Raw genomic sequence first — 10,796 nt, forward strand, 5'->3', positions numbered from 1 at the left:
GTGTGAAGGAGCATCCAGTGACGCAAAGGATGCTCACACAACCCCATCCCAAAGCACCATAGGAAACCCTCATCCAGGTGTGAGAGCCCCCTGGGAATACCGCCGTCCCCGCTCCACCAGGTTTACATCCATTGGGATGGAGGGGGAAGGAAGGAGGTTAAAACAATACAGAGTTAAGCACCATAAAATCTACACTGGTCAGGTCATAAACAGGAGGAGAAAACCGCAATGAAGCCACCACCTTCCAGCCTGGCCCAGGGATGCTGCTGGGGCTCAAAGGACCACCGTAGGCTGTGAGTCCTCACCAGTGGAAGCATCAGTCCCAGCACCTCGGTGGTTGGACAATGTCATTTGCCATCATTGCATTGCTAAATCCGTTTTGGTCCCATTGAGCACGAGTGTTGGGGGGGAGCCCAAGGAGGGGCGGAGGTAGGCTGGGCCTTTGGGAAGACAGGGGAGGCTTTGGCTGTGCAATATAGGGGCATCTCCCTGTACTCGGATCCATCCCGGGCAGTGCTCCTCCTCATTCCCATCGCTCCCAGCCTCTGCCGATGGGTTTCCGCGTCATTCAGCAGCTTCGAGGTAGATGTTTGGTCCCCCTCTGTCTCCGAGCGACCTGGTGGGTGACATCCCACCAGGCCTATGGGGTGAGTGTGCTCGGTCCCTTTGGGTTTATTCCATTCCCCACCCCCCCCACCCCCCCGTTTTCTATGTGCTATGGACATCTCCCCCATCCCCAGCCAGAGGAGCACCATGCCCTTCCTCACGCAGCACCCCTGCATCCAGCTCAGCACGGCCTCAAGGTGCAGAAATCCAGCTCCTGCGGCTTCCTGCGGGAATTGCAGCTCTCCCGCGGGAGCAGGCGCCCGGTTGGGACCGAGCACTTCAGCGCCCGCCTCTTGAACCCACGACCGCAGCTTTTGGAGCAGGGGGACCACGGTCCAGCATCCCAGATGGGGCAGGGCTCCCCGCAGAGCCGGACCTCAGCCGGGCGCTGCGCAGCATCGCACTCGGCCGCGGGTTGCCCGTAGGAGTCCTGGCAAGCCACGGAGCGCTTCTGCATCCCATCGCCACAGGTCACGGAGCACGCTTCCCATCCGCCCGCTGCCCACTTGTAGGAGGGACGTTTGTAGCTTGGCCTCCCCCCGTCCAAGCGGTTGGACAGGCTGAGGACGCTGTTGTTGAGGTCTGGCGGGGTCCTGCCCTCCTTCCTATAGGAGCCTTTGTCCTCCTTGCTCTCCTTGGGGAGGTAGAAGGAGTAGCGCACCCGCGGAGGGGTCATCTTCCCCACGGACAGCACCTCCAGGGTCAGGGGCTCCTGGATGGGTTTGAAGGCCTGGAGGCTCTCGACGGCGGTGCCGGTGCCGCTGTACCGCAGGACACTGCCCTTCACCATGAGGTCCCTCTCCACTGCGGACACGATGAAGTGCCCGTTGAGCAGGTACTTGCCCTGCCCGTTCTTCAGCGCCAGGTAATTGTCGTCGCTGATGAGCCCCTTGTAGCCCCGCTGCCTGATGTCGATGTTGGAGGCTCCCGCGGGGATGACCACCACGAAGTTGTAGCCATGCCTGGAAGGGAAGGGCAAGGCATTAAGCAGGAGCACATCCCATTGGGATGGGGTCTCAAGATCTTCCCGTCCCAGGGGTATCTCCTATGGAGCTCATTTGGAATCTGCTCCTTACGCTGAGTTTTATCTAAGCTGAGCGTATAGGAAGGTGCTTCAGTTCCTGTGGGTCAACAGGATGGAGGTACCACAGTACCATCAGCGTGGACGTACCACGGTACCATCAGCGTGGGATGTAACACGGTACCATCAGCGTGGGATGTACCATCACAAACCAACAGCAGGTTAAATGTGTCCTGCTTCCCCTGCAGAGCTAGCCCAGCTCTCCATGCAGTGATGGGCATTGGCACCAGGAGGTTTTGCTCGGGATGAACTTAGACCCATCACCATAGAATGGTTTGGGTTTGAAGGGACCTTCAAGATCATCTATTCCCAACCCTCAACCATCTCCATGGCCTTCCTGCCCCCAGGAAGCACACGTGGCCACCGAACACTTACATGGGTTTGGTGAACAAGCCTGAGACCTTCTTGCAGCTCTTGTTGTCTCCTCCGCAGACACTGCACTTGTCAAACTTCTTCTTGGAGCCCAGCTTCCCATCACAACCCGCTTTGATGCATTTGCCCTGCACGCAGACCGAGGTGGAGTCTGGGGAGCAAGGGGTCCCGTCCACAACCTGCACAAGCAAAACAACTGCTGTGTTTCCCTTTGCCACCCAGATCCATCCAAGGAGTCCTGAGGAGGTGCCGGCAGGCACCACATCACCCTTTGCTCACGCTCTGCTTGGCACCCGGGATCATTAGGGCCTCTGGTGGCACTGCATCCCTTCACTCTGCTCTTTCCATTGCACTGCTGCAAAGGGAACACACCCTGCCCACACCTGCAATGGCCATCCTTTATCTGTGTGCATATCCCAGATGCACCTTTACAAGCCCCATAGAAGACCCTCCATGGACCGGCTCCAGCCCTGGAAGAAGGAAGCAGGCACATCCAGGCTGATCCACTCCTTCATCTACCACAACTGCCCACAAAGCAAGGAGAAATCCTTCATTTCCAGGCACGCCGGAGCCATCCCACAGCCCTGATGGTGACCACGGGGGTCCCTCACCCACCTTGGGTGCCAGCACGTAGAAGTAACCGGTGCCATTGGCTCGGCAGATGAGTTTGCATTTATCCCGGGGGGAGACGCCGGAGTATTTGGGGACCCAGGAGACGGATGCCGTGAGGCGGTTGGTGCTGTGGCTGTATCCGTTGAAGGCTTCACACTGCTCCTCACGGAAGCTCTTTCCCGGCACTGGAAAAAGAAGTTGGATGTGCATGGGACTGGGGATGTGGCTGCCCCATCCCTGGCAGTGTTCAAGGCCAGGTTGGACACAGGGGCTTGGAGCAACCTGCTCCAGTGGAAGGCGTCCCTTCCCATGGAACTGGATGAGCTTTAAGGTCCCTTCCAACCCAAACCATTCTATGGAGCTCGGGCTCCATGTTTAGGGGCTGTCACAGGCCATGCAGAGAGCCAGGAGCACGCGAGCCCTTACCTGCAGCAGAGCAGGGCTCCAGGTTGCAGGAGCGGTACTTGACGCGGATGCCCTCGCAGTAGGAGCCCCCATTGGCAGGCACGGGGTGGGTGCACTCCCGCTTGGCCAGCTGCACCCCTCCACCGCACGTCCTCGAGCACTGCCCATAGGGCGCCCACTTGGCCCAGCCACCATCCACCTGCGGGGATGCAGTGGGATGAGATGCTGCATCCCCTTGGGATGAGATGCTGCATCCCCGTTACCAGCAGCTCCATCCCGAGCAGGGGTTCTCAGCATCCCTTGGCAAGCAAAACCACTGCCAGATACCCCCAAACCCATTTGGGACTGGATGGAGCAGGGGCTTTCAGCATCCCTTATAAATCAAAACCCTTTCCAGTTGCTCCTAAACCCATTTGGGGCTGGATGGAGCAGCACCTCTCGGCATCCCTTGGCAAGCAAAACCTCTTCCAGATGCCCCCAGACCCATCTGGGGCTGGATGGAGCAGGGGCTTTCAGCATCCCTTATAAATCAAAACCCTTTCCAGTTGCTCCTAAACCCATTTGGGGCTGGATGGAGCAGCACCTCTCAGCATCCCTTGGCAAGCAAAACACCTTTCAGATGCCCCCAGGCCCATTTGGGGCTCAACAGAGCAGGCTCTCTAAGCCTCCTTTTGTGAGCAAAACCTCTTCCAATTGCTCCCAACCCCATGTGGGGCTGGACGAGGCAGAGCATCATCCCTCCTTGCGCAACACGCAGCACCCAAGCGACCTCCATCTCTTCGCACATCCTTGTGTCCCCAGCACCGGGAGGATCCATCCCTCAGCCCGGGGTGACCCCACGGCGCGGGGTGCAGGTACTCACCCTGTACTTACTGATGTTGTGCCTCTCAACGCAGGAGCCCTTGAGGCAGAAGCGCCCCTCACCGCAGCTCGTGCCGTCGGCCCAGGGGAAGTGCCGGGTCTGGCAGACGATCTGGCCCCGTGCCTTGCCCGTGCACCACAGCTTGGCGCAGTACTGCATGTAAGGGCAGGGCTTGGAGCCCACCCCGAAGGCCAGCTCGCACTGCTGGTTCAGGCTGTAGCTCGACCCGGGCAGGTCTTCGGGCAGCGGGATGGGCTTGGCCGGCTGGTCCAGCAAGCAGTCTCCTGCAGCGGGGAGGATGGGGAGGTCTGGGGGGTTCCTGGGGGGTTGTATGGACCATTGTGGGGATGGATGGGCAAAGCTATCCCAACCCCATGCTACCCTCAGGTGGAATCGTGGAATCAATCAGGTTGGAAAAGAGCATTAAGATCATCAAGTCCAACCGTTCTCCAGCACTAACCCATGGCACTGAGGGCCTTGAATGCATGCATGTCATCTTCCAGAGGTGGTGATCCCATTCCTTCTATCTCTGCAGGGTGGGGAGAAGAGCTGCTCCACAGCCCGTCAACCATCCCCAGGCATGGATCCTGCTCCCCAGGGACAGGATACAGGTACGAGGGCTCACCATGGCCACTGTCGAGGAAGTCGGTGATGATGGCAGCGCTGCAGGCTGACCAGGGGTTGGCACGGTCGATCTGGATGAGGGTAGGGGACATCATGTGGTTGGTCTTCAGCCGGCCAAAGACCTCCTCACAGGCCTTCACGTTGTCGTGGGGCATGTTGAAGACATGGCCTGGGAAAGGGATAAAGAGGGACAGCGTGGCTAACACGGCTTGGAACAGAGGGACAAGCTTCTTGCAATGGGGAGAACGGAGGCACGGAGTGGGGCAGAGCCTTGCAGGGATTGTAAGGATGGAGACCCATGAGGAAGGATGAGGCTCCGCACAAGCAGCAGGAGCTTACAGGGCGAGCACCATTCCCACTGTCCCGGCTGCTCTGTGCATGTGGAAAGGAAGGGAAATGGCAAAGAGAAGGAAACTTCAGCGCTCAACCCCCTCCTTCCTCCTCTTCCTCCTCCCGCCAAGCACCACAAGTGTCTCCAGAGGTAGGTTCCTGTTGTTCCAGGCCTATGGGCATATCCCAAAGGATGCTGCAAGCCCAGCCCAGGTAGCAACCACAACAGCAAAGCCTTTTGCTTCCCCAGCAGCTCTCTCCCAGCCGGGTCTCATGCCCCAAGGTGGAGTTTCCCCGTCTCCAGACACCGGGTATTGTCTCATCTTCCGGAGCAGGGTTATTTCGGAGCTCCTGGCATTCCTCCCGGCAGGAATCGGAGAGCGGGAGCCTTACCCAGCTCGTGGGCAGTGGTGAAAGCCGAGGGCAGCCCATCGTCCTCGATGACGGAGCAGCTCCGCTTGGGATCACACATGGTACCCACATCCGCCATCCCCAGCGTGTCGCACGTGGTGGCCCCGCACAGGTCCTGCAGGGGATGGAGACAAGGGGTTATCCCCATGGAACAGCACCAGCATCCCTGCTCCCCATCCCAGCCCAAGCATCCCATGGGGAGCTGATCCCAGACTGCAGCCCAAAGGGATGGGGACCGCTGGGCTGGAAGCCTCAACCCTGACCCCGACCAGGGGTGTTTGCATTCACCCTTACTGGGCACAGCATCCTCCCAGGCACCCTCAGTGACAGCTTTTCCCCCCCACCCAGCTCCTCTGCCCAAGGTGGAGGTGGTTTTGGCATCGGAGTCATTGGGATGGAGTCATTCTGGCTCCATCCTTCAATGCCAGCTCAAGGAGCAGACCCAGATGGCTCCATCCTTCAATGCCAGCTCAAGGAGCAGACCCAGATGGGTGGATGGGAAGGCACTTGGCCTTGGTGCCTTGACCCCTTTCTCAACCTCATTTCTCTACTTCCTCCTAGGAACAAGGAACTCCTGGACTGGGTCCAGAGGTTCCCAAGGCTGTGGGAAGTGTTCCTGCCTCTCCAAGACACTTTGCATCCATCCCAAGCACCGCTGACGGAAGAAGAAGCCATCAAGGATGACCAGATCCCATGTCAATGCTGCTGGGACAGAGGATGGGAAGGGGCTCATCATCAATGGATCTGCCCTTCTTCATGAGCCAAAGGTGCTTGTGCCAATTAAAGGTCCATTTGAGGCTGCAGCCTTGGTGCTGATGGGGATGGAGCATCACCCGCATCCCTCAATGCGGTCCCAATGGGGCCGGGAGCTGCCCTGGAGGCCACGCAGGAGGCAGGGAGCTGCTTTCCACATGAAAGGGAAACTTAAGGGACTCTCTGGACTATAAATAAGTGTGATTCATGCTCAGTGCTCCCCGGCCAAGGCGCCGCTTGAAGCCTCACACGAGCAGCTCTGCCAGCGTTTCCAGTGAGGATTCCAAGCTCAGGCAGGTTCAGCCGTGGGTAAAGAACAGTCCCGATGGCTCCAGAGAGCCCCAGATGGCTTTAACAGGAGCTGAAGTGGCCACGGAGCCGGGAGGCTGCGGCTCTGGCTGGAAAACCTCATTGCACAACCTCATTGCATCCACGATCCCACCACCCATCAACGCACAGGGACAAGTTGGTGGCATCCCGAATCCCAGGTGGCTTAAATGGGGCTGGTGAGCCTGATGCAGGCTTCCTTGTCCTGAGGAACCAGGGTGTTGCCACGCTGAGCATCACGACAGGGATGCAGCTTGCCCAAGCTGGGGTTCTGGGGGTGATGCTGGGTCCAAATGGGTGACACAGCATCACAGGGAAGAGGTGATGCACTCACACCCCCTGCTCTTTGCACTGCTGCTGGAGCAGCGAGGTTTGGGCTCCTGACCCATCACCTGCACTGACACACGGACCCACTGCTGCTGCTGCTGTGGGGTACATGGAAAGCAGCTCTGAATGGGGTGTTCCCCAACCCCAAGCTGCAGCCTCCTGGGGCAGCATCTTTGGGCTCTAATAAGAGGTCCTGATCGACCCCAGGGGTGCTTGCAGGGCTGCGGGATGGGAAGCAACACAAGGATGGAGCAACGGAGGGGAGCAGAGAGGAGCTCCAGAGGTTTAAAGGGGGACAGCAGCAGGCAAAGGAGCAGCTCTGCCTTGAGTTCACTGCCACTGATACCGGATGCTCAGTGCCCCAAGCCCAAGCAGCTCCCTGGGACTCTCCTTCCATCCTGACCTTCCCCTGTGGGCACTTCCAAGGCTTTTCTTCATCCCCTTGGGAGCATCCCGAGATGTTCTGCAGGTCAGATAGAAGGGATCCTTGGGCACTGATTCACCTCCACGGGGGAACCGCTCTCCTTCCATGGGGGCTTCCCGTGTGCATCCAAAGCAACCCCAACAGACTGAGCCTTAAACACAGGATTCCCGGTTCAGATTCCAGCTGTTCCTTAGTGCATTTGGTCGAAGATGTTCGGCTGGTGGGACATGGAGGATGAGAAGCCCTTCGCTGCGGTGTGTGATGCTGCTTCCAAGGGGCAGGAATGCAGTTGAAGGCTCCAGCAAGCACCAGCTCAGGTAGGAAGGTCCCAGGGCCATGGCTGCTGGTAGATGTGCACCCATCAGGACCGAGATCCCCAAATCCACAATCCAGCGCGGGCGACGTCGGGATGGAGCAGAGCCAAGCGGGAGAGGACAGCCCCATTGGAACAACTGGAAGCTGCCTATCAACAGGGCTGGAGGTGAAACCTAAGTCGGGGGCTTTTGTAACAGCTTTTTGGCAGGGAGCGATGCATTGGGGTGTCAGGGGACCACAGATGGATGCACTCAAGGAAGGCAGATGTCTCCTCTGCACCGAGCTTGCCTTGGGGTTTCAGGAATGGCTGGGTTAGCAATGTATAAGGAATGCAGCCCGGCCGTGATCCGCAGCCTTGGAATCGCTGGGATCGAATCTGACCCATGTGTGGCTCCGGTGACCTCGGTGGGTTTCCATCAGGGATGGAGCTGTTTGGGGTTTGACCCTGCCTGTGCTCCAGTGGGATTTACAGCTGGATGGAGGATGTGGTCCCTGCCCAGGGACAAGGAGGATGGACAGGACGAGGTCTCTCATCATTCCTGCTCCAGGAATGCGCTGATGCCAGGGTAGAGGCAGCTGAACTAAACTGGATGCTGCATCCTTCCCAGCCACGAGTGCTTGACCTGGAAAGGTGCTTTGGGAATGGTGTCCCTGCTGTTGAGGGGAGCTCCTGACCTGTCCCTCATCCTAAAACATCTGGGCAGGGATTGGCACCGCTTCCGTGTCACCCGGTTTAATCCAAGAGGGATAATGCAGCTGCCCCACGGAGCTGCAGAGCCCATTCCAGAGGTGAGGAAAAGGCCTTTTTCACATGGCAGAGGTGGGGGACACCCTCACCTCTCCCCCCTGCGAGCTCTGCAAGCGCTGGCTCCATCTCTGGTGCTCTCCTTCCAGCCCTGAGCGAGGTCCATGCGGAGCAGCCAGCACGCAGGAGAGCTCCAGGTTCTCAGGAGGACCTCGCATGAGTCAGAGGGAGCAGGGAGAGAGGTGGGATGCTTCACCGCGAGCAATTCCCAGCCAAGGACAGGGAATCAGGGCCATGCTCCTCCTCTTCTGGGCTCACACCCCCTGTTTTGGGGTGGCTGCTCCCTGTGCCAGAGCCGCTGCGGCTCCTGCCAGGAGCCTGGGGATGGAGCAGCAAGGTTCTGCCCACGGGGACACCCCTTGGCCTCACTCAGCCCCCTGCCAGCAAGGGCTGGCTCTAGGGAGCTTGGTCCACACCGCCCCAGCACTGTAAGGATCCATTGGGAAAGAGGGATCAGCCACAAGCCTGCGCTAGAGGTGGGGTGAGATGGCAGGGGCACGGTGTGGGTCTCCTTGAAACGGGGGGGACAGCATCTCAGGGTCACCTCCCCCTTGCACCCACCTGCTTGGTGAAGAGGATGGCGGTGTCCCAGTACTCGGGGTGCTTGTCGCTGCCCTTGTTCCACTTCTTCTGCCAGGCACAGAAGTTGCGGAGGGTGAGGGCGGCATTCCCGGTCACTTTGGGCCCTTTGTCATCCTGCCCGATGAGGAGGAACTTGACCACGGAGATCTGGATGGGGTTCCGGATGCTGGGGTGCTTGTAGAGGCGGGCGGCTGTGGCCATCAGCGTGAGCAGGTAGTGCTGGAGATCATCCCCATGGAACTTCACCATCGACTCATCAGCCACCACCAACGTCTCCACGTACCGGGGCACCGAGGCAAAGCGCTTGGCCCGACCCCCTTTCCCCCCTTTCCCCCGTCCCCGGTACTTATCCAGCGCCTGCAGCACGCCGGGGGTGAGCCCGGAGCCCACGGCGCAGCGGGATGCTCCGGCCCCGACGGGGCGGCCGGGGCTGCGGCGCTGCAGGCGATGCTCCCCTCCTGCCGCGCCCGCAGCCAGCGGGCTGATGATGTACTCGGCTCCTCGGTAGCCGAAAGCCCCCCGGAGCCCCCCGCAGAGGCTGAGGGCGGCGAAGGACTCCCGGTCCGCGTTGACATCCCCTGAATAGAAGCAGTGCCGGAGGGCAGGGCCGGGCCGGGCTGCGGCCCCCAGGTAATGCGAGGCGAAGGCGGGCGCGATGAAGTGGGCGTCGGGGGTGAGGTGGAGGTAGAAATCCTCGCCGAAAGCCGAGAGCTGGAAAACCACCGCCTGCCCCCCCCGGGGCGGCTCTGCCGGCCCCCGCCTGAAGTAGGATCTGCCGTTGATGTCCGGGTCCAGGCGGAGCGGGGTCACCACCTCGGTGTCGTCCAGGGGCAGGCTCAGCCCTCGGGAGCCCAACAGCAGCAGCGGCAGCAGCGGCAGCATCGTCCCGGTGGGATCACATCGGGGGGGATGAAGCGGATCGGGCCCCCCCCCCCCTTCCTTGTGTTGGATGGGGCCGTGCGAGCCGCCTGCCCCGCCGGTACCTGCGGTGCGGGGAGCGGAGCGGTTTTATGCGGGCGGACGGGGCGGGAGAGCCCGGAGCAGCGGGGCCGGCGGAGCCGAGCTCCGCCCGGGGCGGGACCGCGGAGGGTGGGATGGGATAGAGCGGGGGGGGGGGGGGGGTGGGATGGGATGGGCTGAAGTGGAATGGGGTGGGATGGGCAGGGATGGGATGAGGGGGTGGGATGGCCTGGGAAGGCAGGATGAGATAGCATGGGATGGAATGGGGGAGATGACAGCGGATGGGGAATGGGATAGGGTGGAATGGGATAAGGGGAATGGGATAGGATGGCATGGCATGGCATGGGAAGGTGGGGGTGTGGGACGGGATGGGGGTGTGGAATGGGGTGGGATGAGATGGAATGGGACAGGGGAGTGGGATGGGGATGTGGGATGGGGGTGTGGAATGGGATGGGATGGAATGGGATGGGATGAAGTGGAATGGGACAGGGGAGTGGGATGGGGATGTGGGGTGGGATGGGGGTGTGGAATGGGAGGCAATGAAATAGAATGGGACAGAGGAGTGGGATGGGGATGTGGGGTAGGACAGAAATATGGGGTGGGATGGGATGGGATGGGGTTGTGGAATGGGATGGAATGAAATGGAATGGGACGGAGGAGTGGGATGGGGATGTGGGAAGGAATGGGGATGTGGGATAGGACAGGATTATGGGTTGGGGTGGGGGTGTGGAATGGGATGGAATGAAATGGAATGGGACAGAAGAGTAGGATGGGGATGTGGGATAGGACAGGAATATGGGGTGGGATGGGATGGGGGTGTGGAATGGGATGGAATGAAATGGAATGGGACAGAGGACTGGGATGGGGATGTGGAGTGGGATAGGGATGTGGGATGGGATGGGGATGTGGGATAGGACAGGAATGTGGGGTGGGATGGGGACCCTCTTCAGTTGTATTCTTGCAGTGCCAAAGGGGACCCTGCAGCCCGCAGGGATGCTCC

The 10,796-nt window shown here is 60.1% G+C and overlaps 1 protein-coding gene across 1 annotated transcript; it reads right to left on the bottom strand.

Annotated features, from left to right (window-relative positions):
* Nucleotides 1-702: 702 nt before the first annotated feature.
* On the bottom strand, nt 703-9,735 carry ADAMTS15 (ADAM metallopeptidase with thrombospondin type 1 motif 15). Its single transcript, XM_057433194.1, has 8 exons — nt 8,816-9,735; nt 5,286-5,418; nt 4,564-4,731; nt 3,939-4,222; nt 3,098-3,275; nt 2,675-2,856; nt 2,063-2,238; nt 703-1,568 (listed from the first exon to the last, which is right to left on the bottom strand). Exons 1-8 carry the CDS (start codon nt 9,716-9,718, stop codon nt 788-790), a joined length of 2,805 nt encoding a protein of 934 aa, XP_057289177.1. The 5' UTR covers nt 9,719-9,735; the 3' UTR covers nt 703-787.
* Nucleotides 9,736-10,796: the final 1,061 nt, after the last annotated feature.

This window comes from Pezoporus wallicus, unplaced genomic scaffold, assembly GCF_028554395.1.
Source record: "Pezoporus wallicus isolate ANWC-B61680 ecotype Strahan unplaced genomic scaffold, APGP_CSIRO_Pwel_v1 contig_9719, whole genome shotgun sequence".
NCBI lineage: Eukaryota > Metazoa > Chordata > Aves > Psittaciformes > Psittacidae > Pezoporus > Pezoporus wallicus.

Excerpts from the sequence above, each read along its gene's own strand:
- ADAMTS15 (XM_057433194.1), bottom strand. The coding sequence starts at position 9,718 with ATGCTGCCGCTGCTGCCGCTGCTGCTGTTGGGCTCCCGAGGGCTGAGC. Across the intron at positions 4,732-5,285 it reads CACCACTGCCCACGAGCTGG|GCCATGTCTTCAACATGCCC; the intron begins GTAAGGCTCCCG and ends TCCCTTTCCCAG. Across the intron at positions 2,857-3,097 it reads GGAGCCCTGCTCTGCTGCAG|TGCCGGGAAAGAGCTTCCGT; the intron begins GTAAGGGCTCGC and ends TTCTTTTTCCAG.